The sequence below is a fragment of the Drosophila ananassae genome, chromosome 3R (genome assembly GCF_017639315.1).
Source record: "Drosophila ananassae strain 14024-0371.13 chromosome 3R, ASM1763931v2, whole genome shotgun sequence".
Taxonomy (NCBI): Eukaryota; Metazoa; Arthropoda; class Insecta; order Diptera; family Drosophilidae; genus Drosophila; species Drosophila ananassae.
The window spans coordinates 9,385,246-9,398,476 of NC_057930.1; the positions used below are offsets into that span (position 1 = coordinate 9,385,246).

A 13,231-nucleotide genomic window follows, 5' to 3' on the forward strand; every position below is an offset into this window, starting at 1 on the left:
ATTTCCGATCAATCAGTTATATGGCAGCTATAGGATATAGTCGACCGATCCCGGCCGTTCCGACTTATATACTGCCTGCAACAGAAAGAAGGGTATGTGCAAAGTTTCAACTCGATAGCTCTAAAACTGAGAGACTAGTTTGCGTAGAAACAGACAGACGGACAGACGGACCGACGGACAGACGGACAGACGGACATGCTCATATCGACTCAGGAGGTGATCCTGATCAAGAATATATATACTTTATAGGGTCGGAGATGTCTCCTTCACTGCGTTGCACACTTTTGACCAAAATTATAATACCCTCTGCAAGGGTATAAATATAACCTTTAATTTACCCTAATAAAAAATAGAAATTGTAACCAATAAGTATAATCACTGCAAAAGCATCGTAAGAAAAAATTGGAATTTAAAGTGGAAGCTCTTCTAGAGAGAAGTTTGTTCAAGGAAGGATCTTTTTTTTTAGCGAAACTAAAGTCCACTAATTTCCCACCAAAATCCCACCAAAACACTTATTTTAAAATAATTTTGCATAAAAATATCAATTTTGTAAAAAGTGACTCACGATATTTTCGGAAAAGTGCCCCAATATACTTAGTTCTTAGTTTCATATGCATAAACCTGGTAAGTCCTCAGGTTTGTTAAATATTTTTGGAATATCCCTGAAATATTTAAAATTATACATATACTTTATATAAAACTTGAATTTTAATCTATTTTAATTATTTTAATATATTTTAATTAATATGAAATTTATATATTATAACAATATCTTACATTCTTTAAATAAAAATGAATAGTTGAAAACCGGAAACGGTCATAGTTGTTTTATTAGCTCATTCTTTTTTATTTTTCTTATATTTTAAATAGTTCCAAACTTATAAAATTTTACCATCAGTTAAACTTCAAGCCTTAAAGTAATGAAAAAAGTCATGTGAACATTTAAAACCAGTGGCCACATGAAAGCAACGTTCCATTCAATGGCTCTCATTTCCGGGCTAACTTTTTGGCCAAGAAAGGCTCTCAGACTGGGTATTCCCACAAAGCATATCATTGCCGGTAGCTGCGTTTTAGCCTCCGCACTCCGGCTGGACAAAAGGAATTAGCGGAAACAATAAAATTTGGCAAACTTTTGAAAACCAATAAATTCCAAGTGTTTGGAAATCAATTGGGAACAAATTGCAACAGGCAGACGCAAAGGGGTGTAGGAAAATTGATATGGATGTGGGAATATCTACTCTTATGTGGAATGTTCGCTTTTCTGGCCAAGATACTTTCATATATTCAGTCACTCGCTTTTCAGGGCATTTCCATAGAAATTGTTCGCTCAGCAATCGCAAAGTTGGCAAAACAAATATTCAAAGAAAAAGGTGCTCCAGCCGTGGGGGACAAATAGTTTATTTCTTCCAACTTTTGTCATTGAATGCCTTCGGAATGTAGCCCAACAATAACTATACCTTTAGTAGTCTTCAAGTCCTTTATATGTACATCCCCTACAGTAGTGGCCTCATATTTTGTTTAAAATATAAACATTTTGAGTTGAAATTAATGCACTACAAATAAACGCAAGCTAACCAGAATAGACAAATTAATTAAGGTAAAATTGAAATTGAAATATGGAAACTGAGCACATATTGTTGGAAGAGTTGCAAATGATTGCTTGGGAGATACACAAGCCGAAATAATTGATTTCATTGAAGGTACTTGATTGCAACCGGCCCAAATATAAATATCAGTAGATGTTGGCTTCTATTAGGGCTATTCCAACAAAATACTGCATGTGGTGGGAAAATGAGGAAAATAAGGTAAATTTGAGAAAAGACAGGCAGGAACTCAACCCAAGGCTAAGCCCACAAAAACCCACAAACTCTCGTACATTCGAGACTGCACCTCAAGTGAGATTAAATAAAATTGCAAGAAAATTGAAATGAAAATTCGGCAAGGCAAACACAAATTCGAGACAAGTTATAGCAGCATCTATGAGATACCTGCCCCTGCCCCTGCCACCGCAACTCGTTGGCGAACCGTTTCTGCTTCCCAAAAATATTTCATTTATACAGATAGAGAGTCCTACTTACATATATTTGCTGGCAACTTTCACGTTGAAGTGCCGGTGTGGCAGCTTAAGTTAGTGCCACACCACCCAGCTTGCCACACTTTCCACCCTTCCACCTTTCTTTCTACCGATATTGCCCGGGCATAGGCAACTTAACTTTGATGAGTTTGCAAAGTAAAATCCTAGCCAGGCGAAGGTACAAGGACCGGCGGACTTCCCACGCCGGTGCTGGGTGCAGTCGAGTGTGTTTGAAATTATGATTAAAATAACGAAAATGATGAGCCTCAGTGGCAAACAAGTGCGAGATATTACCTCGATAGCCGAAATATGAATCCCAACTTTCTAAACTAGAAAAACCTTAAAACTTGCAATCACTTTTAAGAAAACCAATACATAACCGCGAAGAAACCCACATAGCATGCTTCCAGGCATTTCATTAATTTCACTTCATTTTGATGCTTTCGTTATCCTGCGAAGGAGGGGCAGGATGAGGACAATGATGTCTGGAAATGGCTTACAGGACTGCGGGCGCACATTTGCCGGATGCGCGGGTTGTTTGGTAATTTCCTTAACGGAAGTGCATGGATCTGGTGCAGGATCTGGTGCATTGGGTATCCTGGGCTGGGTCTGGGTCTGGTGCTGGCTGGCAAGCCCCCAGCTTGGATGGCCGGTCAGCTGAGTGTGTTTTCGTTTGTCAGAACGAGTTTCTGCCATCGAGTTCGGTGCAGAATGCTGAAATTTTTTCCTAAAAATTTGCTACACAAGCTTCCGTTGCAATAAAAATCCAACTAATCTCGATCCAGTGGTCGATGAACTTAAAGCAATTATTTGGCAACAAATTTTCAATTGATTTGATATTTTTAGACAATCTACACGGGGATAATTCACAGGACACTCAGAAATTTAAAAGTTTAAACCTCAAAGGAAATGTTTCAGTAGCATTCTGACGCTTACTAAGAAGTGCGATGCTCAACTTCATGAAATTCCAATAAACAAAATTAATTGAAAGTTATATTATAAAATTATTCAATCACGTATAATAGTTATGTTTTATTTTCAATAAATCTGAACTCCGCTGTAAATCGAACAATATTTTAAAATTTTTTGTGGAAAAATGCGATAAGACATGCGACATATTCGTTATTTATTAATACGCATTTTTTTCCGAAATGGAGGTAGTAGGATCTTTCGTAGTTAACTGAACTGAGAAATATTATCGAAAATTCAATGCATTTTGATATCATTTCATTGACATCATTGTTATAGACATCGAAGTCAAAAAGATAAATTGTTTTCTTTTTAATTATTATGTCGTTTAAAACAATGAATAAATAACTTGCTTTACCAATTTTAGGAATAAATAGAAAAAAATATATATATGAACCCCCAAACTTTCTTTGAATCAAGGAAATTATATCTGATAATATTGACAATTAATGAAAAAAGCAAGTTTCGGGAAAAATGCGCTTAAAGTATTTATTTAGAAAATGCATAACAACTATATGTATTAGTTTTTGTCATAAGGCTTAGTCACCGTACCATAATTGCCAAAATAATAGTAAAAAGTTGAGCTAAATTGGTCACAAGGGTATAATCGGAAGCTCAAGCAGGCCAAGTTCTAGGACCTCTAGTAATACTGAAATAAAAACTAAAAATGAAAGAAAAAATTTACCAAAAATTAGTAAGTGGGCGGTACTGGAGAGAAAAAAACATCAAACGCAGAGGCCACCAGATCGAGACGATTCCGACATAAATTCAATGGCAACGACGGCAATAAGTGCATTAGCAGCATATTTCACAGATTGGCAGACACGTCGCTAGATGTGGTCCCGTGGCCAGGACCAAACGGGCCAGAACCGAACGGTCCAGACAGTTGCCAAGACCAGGCAGTAAGCCACAAATTGCATGAGATCATAAATATTTCAAGCATAAAGTACAAAATATGCAAAAGTTTTCTATTTTCCTTTTGGGCCCTAAGTTCGCTTATGCTTATGGTTTTCCTGTTGCTTTTTCTTTTCTTTTCTTTACTTTTCCATTTGCATTGGTCCTTTTTGGCCAGCTTTTGCTATTGCCAATGCCAATGGCACTTCCAGGCTTGGCTATGGGATGTTGGATGTTGCCCGGCTACAGTTGGCCAGATAGGACGAAGGACGTCAAACGGAGTAAGAAAAATATATTGCTAAATTCTCGCACACAGGAAACGGCAACAGCAGTGTGGCAGTGGCAGTGGCACCATCAGTGGCAGTGGCACAGCCAGCGGGTGGACAGTGGACAGGAGCCGGTGTCCGTGTCCTCTGTCCTCTGTCCGGCACGTGCATCCACTGCTACGCCAAAATGGCAAGCGGAAGTTCAAAAGAGCAAAGAGCATGTAACGGTTGCTCGCCTCCTTTCTGGCTCTTTCCGAGCCCCGAGTATGGCCAGGCGATTGCGGCCAACAAATTTGCAATAAGCAATTTTTCAATTTTCAATTTAGGCACCAAGGACAACGGCGGCCAGTGGAGTGTGGGACCAGGGTGTGGGTGGACAAGGATATGCAAAACAGCGGCAACGTATCGCCGGGCCATAATTCAACAGGAGTTGCCAAAATCCGATTGTGACCAAAAAGGACAAACGGGAATCCTGCAATTGACCCAAACCGTCACTCAGACATACCGCGTTATTAATTAACAATTTCTTAAAAAAAACTGGAAAACAATTTAATTTAATGCCAATCATGGAGTTAGTTGATTAAATTTTATGCCTTGAGCGACACATAAATATTTATATTTTAATTTCGACTATTGCTTATATTTGATTTGCCGCCAACGCTGGAAAATCACCAGAGAAGCCAGGAGGAGCCACATGACAGCCGCCACATAGGGATATGCAGAGGCAGCCGCCTCCTCCGCCGTCTCCGAACTTTTCAGGATAAAGACAAAGTTTCTGTACCTCTGCTCGCACTCGATGCAGCCCCCAAAGTCCACGTCCACGAAGTCATCCTCGAACGGCTCGTCCCACGGGATCATTTTGGCCAGAACGGAATCCGGCAAGAGGCCCGTCAAGTGCATCAAAAGGCAAATAAGTGGCAGAGCCATGGGAGGCCAAGCCAGGTGTGTGGCAGTTGCAAGGAGAATGCATCCGCCCAACTGCCATTCTACCCGGCTACCACGGTGGCTTTTATAGTCCGCCAGAGACGAGGTGTTTAGACAATGGCCACCTGGTCAGGTGGAGAGGTATTCCCTTTAAAATAAATAAACAATCAAATGCCCAAGAATAGTATTATGGTTTTAGTTTCATAGTTTCAGGATCAGGTTACACCATGTATGGCCTTATGTCGAGATCGCGTTCCCTTAGCTTCAGGTCGATCCACTGTCGGTAGAACTGGACGTTCGTGAAAATAGCCAGCAGCTGGGGGCCATCGCACTTTGTCGGCCTGGCCAGCAGTCCCGCCAACACAAACCGATCCTCGCCGCCCGGCAGCGGACACATCAAGGGCACTCCGCTCGTGTCCACGTCCTGGCAGATGAAGTCGCCCTTGTCCCCGCCGGCACAGAGGAGACTGTCGTTGAGGGCGTGGCGTCGTCCCAGGTAGCTCAACCGCAGCTTGGCCCGGCACTGATCGCTGGCCAGGGCATAGAGGGTCCAGCGCTTGGGCAGGACGTCCGATCCTCCGAAGTCGCGACGCTGCCACCCGGACACATAGCACTGACTGAAGTCGTAGACCATCTGGGGTGGCGGCAGGCAAATCAACTGGATATTGGGGCCTAGCTGAAAGGGTGAGTCCTTCTCCACCAGCAGCAGCGCAATATTGTTCACAATCGGAATGGTTGTGTAGTTGGCGTGGAGGAGCACCTCCACGGCCCTCCGCTCTTGGTGCGGCAGGGGCTCGAGCTCGACAGCTGCGTCCCACTCCCCTGCCACCAGCCGGAGATTCGGCAGGGTCTCGTTCTGCACACAGGACGCCGTCGTGATCACCGCAAGGGGAGTGATGAGGGCGCCACTACAGAGGTAGCCTCCAGCTCCAAAGATAGCCACCAGCCAGGGAAACTCTCCGAACTTGGCCTCCTGCTGCTTGTAGCCTAGTGGTCGGAGGTAATACCAGAGATCCTGCCGCCCACCACAGGACCAAAGGCTCAAATTGATTGGGACTTCAGGGGTGTCTATCTGTGAACTCTTATCAAGTCTTGAAAATAATTTTCATATATTTTGTTCACCTACTGTGTCATTTGTATTGCAACACTTTTCCATGTAGTGGCACGCCTCGTCCAGCTGCGTCCTGCTCCGATCCGGATAGAGTATCCCGTCCAGCACCAAGCCCTCCTGGCACTGCTCGTAGGGCACACATTGCCTATCCAATCCGCAGTCCTTAAAGGCCATTGCGAGGCCCAGCAGGGACACAACCACGACGGGAGCGACCCACATATCACCGGATTCTGTTGCGCCCTGGACTTAAAATGTGGTATTTATAGCCCCGCCAAAGGTCAAGCCGTAGGCCTCGGCCTAATTGGGTTAAATATAGACTACTGTACACCCACAGCAATGCAATCAGGTGCTAAAAATAGCGGCCACTCGGGAAAAAAGGGGCTGGACCGGGAGCAATCAATTTTAGTTTCTGACGACAATTGCATCAAAAAAAAGTAACACCACCCGGAAAATTCACTCTTCCCTGAAGTTATAGGGGATATTAAAAACTTTATGAATTAAAAAATAATTTTTAAAAATAAACACCTAAAATGTAAGAATAAAATTTGAATTTACAAGTCTAACTAATGGAGATTATTCAGAGCAGATTATCCAAATTTAAAGAGCATCTTTATGCTCTATTTCTGGGATGTATCTTTCACAACAACACGTATCCGTATCTTTATCCGAGTAACGGTCAGAGGAGGGGGCTGGACGGCGGCGGAGGCTGTGGGGATCAGCTGTGCACTGGATGAACTTTCTTACGTCACATCTTAATGCACAATCGTCGCCTAAGTGCACGTAAATTGAATAAAATTTGGACAAGTTTTAATACACAAGACAAGTGTGCAACACTCGCAGGGAAATGAAGTGGCAGAGGTGGCAGAGGTGGGCACTGGAACAGGACAGAAGTGGCATCCATTCAGTTCGATGGACTTACAACTCAAGTGGAGTGCCTGCAGACACATATTTGTTGCAATGTCTTTGTTTACCCGAGATTTACGCAACTCTGAACAGATTTCTGAGAGGAGTTGCAAAGGATAGTGAGGCAGTGGGGCTAGGACACTCGTCGGAACGTCTAGAAACGTGTCCTGTGCCGCCTGGTCTAGTGTAAAACTTAATTTGTTCAATCGTGTTGCGACACAACCGAACAGATGTTATCCTTTAGAAAGTGAACATTAATGCGTGCCTTTTTTTCGCAAGGATTGAAGGATATTCCCCCCCCCCCCCCCCCCCCATCCCTCACCTAGATTCGCTTTGTGGTGGATTTTATACATTTTTTATGAAAATTTTCATAAAAGAAACTAGTCTATTAATTGATTGTGTTTTTTAAACAAATATTTTGATGCCACAAAAATTTAAATTTAAATTGGATTAAATTTTATTAAAAATTAAAAAAGAGTGCAAATGAGTGAGTTTTTTTGGCTCGAAAGCATCTTAAAATCTCACTCGGAGCTGGTCCTTCAGTTGGTTTTTGAGTAACCAACTCGAATGAAACCGTTTAAGAGAGCTTTACAGAACACTGCACTTCGACTGCACTCGCTCTCTCTTAAATGCACTTGAGAGAAAGCAGTAACATGACTCGACAAACTAATACGAGTGGAGAGAAATGTTAACAGGCCTCGCTCCTTTCTTTATTTCCCCTCATCCGCTGGTCTGAGCCAAGTTCTCAATTTCCCCAAACTTAAAACTCGAGTGTTTTCATTACATATACTACTTTTGCTTTTATTTTAATATCAACTCAGGGGATAGCTTGAACATAAAATGGCTTACAAGCAATAGTACTTTTAAATGTAATTGAGTCTACTAAGTATTTAGGGTCACATCCTGTGCGGGTGTTCAGCGTGAATCGCAATCGCAATGACAATGGCAGATACAAATTGCAGATATATTTAAAAATAATGAAATCTTTAAACAGAATACAGCTGCAACCAAACATCAGAATGCGGATTAAGGTAACAAAAAATATGGAAGCGTCGAGTAGTTTGCGTAAGACCAACAAAAGACATGATCTAACATATACACTAGCCGGGCTGCAGCTTCCGCTTTAAATGCTCCTCCAACCAGGAATGATGGTTTATAGCGTGCGTCCTCCATGGTACATAGTTGGTGTGCTTTGGCGGAGAAATCGGGTGCAGTTCCGGCGTGAATATATATTCAATGGATCCAGTTGCCTTCAATGATCGCGATCCTGTCCCAATCCCAGTCCTAGCCACTCGACGCAACGTCACAGTGTGTCGTTGAAAAGTCGCTTGGCCCCCTTGTAGTTCGGGTGAATCGGTCCGGGCAGGACGTGTGGCTTGAGGGCGCTCTTGCCGGGCTGCCGATCCGCGTCGTAGGGTAGTTGCGGCGACAGCTTCAGCTGGCGGTAGTAGTCGCTCTTGGGGTAAGCGCTGTTGCATTTGGTTACGATCCGGACTCGCTTCGCACCTCCCGGCTGAGGGGTGCTGAACTGCGCCCGCGCCGCCGGCTTTGGTGTGGTTTTCTGGAGCTTGCTGTTGGCCTGCTTCAGCTGCTGCTTGCGTGACGGAACGAAGATTTCCTGCTCTCCGGGCTCTAGGGGGGCTTCCCAGCCATTGGAAGGCTGTTTCTCGGCGGATTTCTCCCCACCGGTCGTTTCAATATCTGGCATTTGCACATCAACCTTCGATTCGTTCTGTTCTTTCACCGCGCTCTTAGGTTGGTCGTCTTTCTTATTTTTTGATTGCTCCTCCTTTTTCGCTTTGACCTCCTTCTTGGGCTTGGGCTTGGGCTGGTCTTGTTGTTTCTTCGGCTTCTTCGCCTTTGGCTTGGGCTCAGTGTCCTCTTTGATTTCTGCTGCCACTGCCGCCGCATCCGCCTCGTTCACTTCCTCGACGACCCAGGCATTGTTGATGCTGGAACGCACCTTGGCGTTATGCTTGACCTTCTTCTGCAGCTCGGGAGGCAAGGCCTTTCCAATGACCTCGTCGTAGTTGTGCTCGTCTACCTCCTCAAAGTTAATGGACTGCAGCAGACGCTTGCGCTTGGACTTGTTCAGCTTCTTGAGCTTCCTTCCAGTGCCGAATACCTCATCTTCCATCTCCTCGATATCGGCCACCTTCTGCTCCACCATTTCCGCCAGGGTTTGCCCTTCGACCTTCGGCATTGTGCGCACTCCCAACGGAAACTCTCCACCCTTGTAGGTCTCAAAGATTTGGATCAGTTTCCTTAGACTCTTTCGCTTCTTGCTATTATATTCGTTAGTTCGCAGCATGGTCTGGAGCTCGTCCAGCACGCAGTCCGCGTTAAGGGGCAGCTCTGGCATGTGAACGTCCACGTTTCCTGCCCGTGGATCCAGAGAAGTAGGACGCGCAGATTCCTCCTCAGCGTTTCCCTCGTCATCCTCCTCATCGAAGCCAGAGTCAAGCTTCTCAATGTCATCAATGGAGGCCGTAGGGAATCCCATCAGTTTCCAGGCGTTGTACTTCTCGCTGTACTCCCGGCCCAGATCGCTTTGGTAGAGCAGGTGATACAGCACCCTGGTGCGGCATTGAGCTACCAGCTTAACGTCCCTCTGAGTGGCCAGATAGGTGACGAATGGACGCAAAAAGAGGTTAACCTGGGCGGCGGTGATCTCGCCATCAGCAGCCTTTGCCAGCTCCTCAAAGAAAATGTCCAGATAGTGCATAGTGAGTCCTCGGCTCTTGGGCTGCTCGGACAAGACGGACTGCTGCATGCTGGTGTTGAATGTTTCAATCAGGTCCGCCGACCACTTGCTCTGCTTGAGGAGACGCAGGACGTAGCGCAGCATTCGACGAACGAGCATCAAGAACTTGTCCACGCGCCACTGATCGATGCCGAAGAACTCCTGGCACATGGTGCGCATAAACGCACTGAAGTAGGCCAAGCTGCAACTGGTATTTCCGTCAAAGCTGTCCACCATCTGTGCTAGCTGCTCAGCCAGCTCTTCCTGGACGAGCGGCTTGTCCGACATCCACATGTTGTAGTACAGGCCCTTCCAGATCCTCATGAAATCCTCCTCTGTGAATGGAAATGAGCTGCTGGCACGTAGCTTGAACCACTTGCGCAGCTTCCTGATCTGGCGGTTCCGCTTAACCACATCGTTGCAGGCCAGGGCACGTACAATCTTCACCTCTTGGGCAATAACCAGCACCTCCTTGGGTACCTTGGCCTGAGTCGCCTGCTGCTCATCCTCTTCGTCCTTATCGATAGCCGCCACCTCTGCAGTGCGCTTTACTGGCTTTTTGCGTGTCACCATTCTCTGCCTAATTCAACTTTTTCTCAGAAAAAAAAACAATTTGCTGTGTGTATTGTAAAGCGGCAGCACGTGTTGAAATAAATTGATTTGTTCGGGCCGCCGCGAAAATATGGCAACCTTTTTCGGCAACTTCAGTGTTGCGAAACTAGAAAAAATATCAGTGCTCTAAAGTTCGCATGAAACGGCTGTACTCTTTCCAGCTGATTGGCATAAAACATTCGACCTGCTTTTATTCAATTTAAACAGATTTCTGTAAATTCCAAACAAAAATATATCATAATGCCAGTGGTAACTGTTGGAAATGCTGAGGAGTACCAGAAGTTCATCAATGCGGACAAGACTACGGTGGCGCTGTTTGAAGCCGACTGGGCCGAGCAATGTGCTCAGGTGAAAGATGTGCTGGGCGACCTCTCCAAGATAATAGGAGACAAGCTGCAATTCATCAACTTGAATGCGGAGAACTTTCCAGAAATTTCAATGAAACACCAGGTGAGCTTGCTAGAAAGAACTAAAAAGGCACTGACTAATAATTTCCCAATCACAGATAGAAGCCGTGCCAACGGTCATATTCTTCACTAAGGGTTCTGCAGTGGACCGCGTCGACGGAGTGGACATCGCTGCCATCAGCAGTAAGTCCAAGAAGTTGGCTGAAAGCGCTAGCAGTGCGGCTGCCACCGGCCAAACTCTCGAGGACCGCCTTAAAGCCCTAATCAACACGGCTCCCCTTATGATTTTTATGAAAGGCGATCGAAATGCTCCTCGGTGCGGCTTCTCCAAGCAACTAATTGCCATTGTCAACGATACAAAGTAAGCCTCTAGTTGCACTTTTCAATTCCCCCGCCGTAACTAAAGTTTGTCTTTAAACAGATTACCGTATGAAACCTTTGACATCCTAGGCGATGAAGAGGTGCGTCAGGGACTAAAGACCTACTCCGATTGGCCCACATACCCGCAGGTATATGTTAAGGGAGAACTTATCGGCGGACTGGACATCGTCAAGGAACTGCTAGCCAACAAAGAGTTAGAAGCTGCACTTAAAGCTTAATGTTTTCTATTGACCACCTGACCAACACGCACCTCAAGTCCGGAACAAACCAGTCTTCTAAGCCCCAACATTTTTTACGAATAAAAAATAAAGTTGAGTGAACAATTTACGAAGAATATTATTTCTTTGAAATAGACGCTTTTCTTTTAGTATTTCACAGCCATAAAATATTTATAAATAGCTAGCTGCGTTTTTATTTGCATATAATTTAGGGACATAAAAAATATTACCATTAAATTCTAGCCCGGTTTGCGCATGAAACTTACAACACTTATTTTACGTTTTCCGATTATCATTAACCAACACTCTTTAAACAGCTGGTTGCATAGCGGCTTGTATTATTCGCAAAATCTTTTGTTTCCCAGAAAAAGATTAAAAAAAAAAAGAAAATCCTTCGTTCTTCATGGCAGAATCAAGTAGTGCTGCTGCAGAGGCTGGTGGCGAAGATAAAAAGCTGTCTGACATCTTCCTAAGTGGCTGGAATCTCTTCGACGAACTTGAAGTTACGGAGTTGCCTTTCAATGGCAGCGAATTTCAGGTAAGACAGTTTACACTGCAAAAAACTCCCAATAACATATTTTCCATCAGAACAAGGTAAAGTCTGCCATGGGGTTTTTCGAGGAGGCGACAGTTATCGTTAACCAAGTGAGCATGTTTAGTCCTAACGAGTTGATAGACGAGGTATCCACGGACTCGCTGCCTTTTATGCTGCTCCCGTATTTTCTGGGAAAGCTGACCACCAAGATCAATAATCCGCACAGTACAGAAGCCCTGGACCTCGGTGAAATATATTTTAAAGACCACCTACAGCGATGCCAGGAGTATGAACTCTGTGAGGCACCTAAATCAAAAGTAGCTGCGCCCGATAGCCAAGCGGCCGGACGGAGCGAACAGCGGGAACTCATGGAAGCAGCATTCAATCGGAATGACAAAATCGCTCAGTATCGTAAAATGAAGGAGATAGATGAGTACATGGCCAAGATGCGGGCGGCTGTTAAGAACAAAACCGCTGATGACGAAGTCAGACGGGAGTTCTTCCTTATGTATTTAGAAAAGAGCATCATGGACTCTAAGCAGGAGTTGGAGTCACTGCATATGATGAAGGAACTGGCTAAAATGCGTTTGGCCCGTCTGGCCGGCGGTGAAGCAGATACCGCAGTTGGAAGCACACGTCGCCCTATCGCCAATCCCTCCTCGCCATCCACTTCTCATGGTCATGGGCACAGCCATGGACCCGGGCATCATCATCATCATCAAGCCCCTAAACCTAAACCACTGCAGCCCTTTATTATTACCCGTAATGCAGCGCAGAAAGCTGTATTCGGTTTGGGCTATCCCAGTTTGCCTATCATGACCGTAGACGAGTTTTACCAGCAGCGCGTGGACGAAGGAATATTCCCCGACGAGGAGAAGGTGGCTAAAATGAACCAGGCCCAGGCAATTGCTGCAGCCCGGGATCCAAACGAGCAAGAGGACGAAGAAAAGGCAGCCGAGGAGCTGCAGGTGGAAGAAGATGACCCAGAGTATCTGGCCCGGATGAGGCGAATGGACGAGTACAAGGATGTGGTGCGGCGTGGAGACGGTAACCGTCATAACCGAAGCTAAGAAACTCACTTATACATTTTGTACGCAAATAAAAAAATAAATTCGTTACTCCATGGGAGTGATTTTACTATTGTAACTCTTGAGTTTAAAACAAATTTTATATTTTAAAGACCTAGTAGGCAAC

At 44.7% G+C, this 13,231-nt stretch overlaps 4 protein-coding genes across 5 annotated transcripts; 2 read left to right on the top strand and 2 right to left on the bottom strand.

Moving 5' to 3' along the window:
- Nucleotides 1-4,783: 4,783 nt before the first annotated feature.
- On the bottom strand, nucleotides 4,784-6,480 carry LOC6504343 (phenoloxidase-activating factor 2). 2 transcript variants are annotated; one of them, XM_032455030.2, is made up of 2 exons: nucleotides 6,254-6,480; nucleotides 4,784-6,208 (listed from the first exon to the last, which is right to left on the bottom strand). In XM_032455030.2, exons 1-2 carry the CDS (start codon nucleotides 6,455-6,457, stop codon nucleotides 5,348-5,350), a joined length of 1,065 nt encoding a protein of 354 aa, XP_032310921.1. In that variant the 5' UTR covers nucleotides 6,458-6,480; the 3' UTR covers nucleotides 4,784-5,347. The 2 variants fall into 2 exon arrangements, with proteins under 2 accessions (XP_032310921.1, XP_001965016.3); XM_001964980.4 differs by having other exon boundaries at nucleotides 4,784-6,199; nucleotides 6,254-6,479.
- A 1,435-nt stretch (nucleotides 6,481-7,915) lies between these two features.
- LOC6504342 (ribosomal RNA processing protein 1 homolog) lies at nucleotides 7,916-10,574 on the bottom strand. Its single transcript, XM_001964981.4, has one exon. The coding sequence runs from the start codon at nucleotides 10,455-10,457 to the stop codon at nucleotides 8,445-8,447; it is 2,013 nt and encodes a 670-aa protein (XP_001965017.1). The 5' UTR covers nucleotides 10,458-10,574; the 3' UTR covers nucleotides 7,916-8,444.
- A 41-nt stretch (nucleotides 10,575-10,615) lies between these two features.
- LOC6505767 (glutaredoxin-3) lies at nucleotides 10,616-11,611 on the top strand. The gene is made up of 3 exons (XM_001964982.3): nucleotides 10,616-10,946; nucleotides 11,002-11,264; nucleotides 11,325-11,611. The coding sequence occupies exons 1-3, from the start codon at nucleotides 10,737-10,739 to the stop codon at nucleotides 11,500-11,502; spliced, it is 651 nt and encodes a 216-aa protein (XP_001965018.1). The 5' UTR covers nucleotides 10,616-10,736; the 3' UTR covers nucleotides 11,503-11,611.
- Nucleotides 11,612-11,655: 44 nt separating this feature from the next.
- On the top strand, nucleotides 11,656-13,183 carry LOC6505770 (immunoglobulin-binding protein 1). Its single transcript, XM_001964983.4, has 2 exons — nucleotides 11,656-12,040; nucleotides 12,091-13,183. The coding sequence occupies exons 1-2, from the start codon at nucleotides 11,906-11,908 to the stop codon at nucleotides 13,105-13,107; spliced, it is 1,152 nt and encodes a 383-aa protein (XP_001965019.1). The 5' UTR covers nucleotides 11,656-11,905; the 3' UTR covers nucleotides 13,108-13,183.
- Nucleotides 13,184-13,231: the final 48 nt, after the last annotated feature.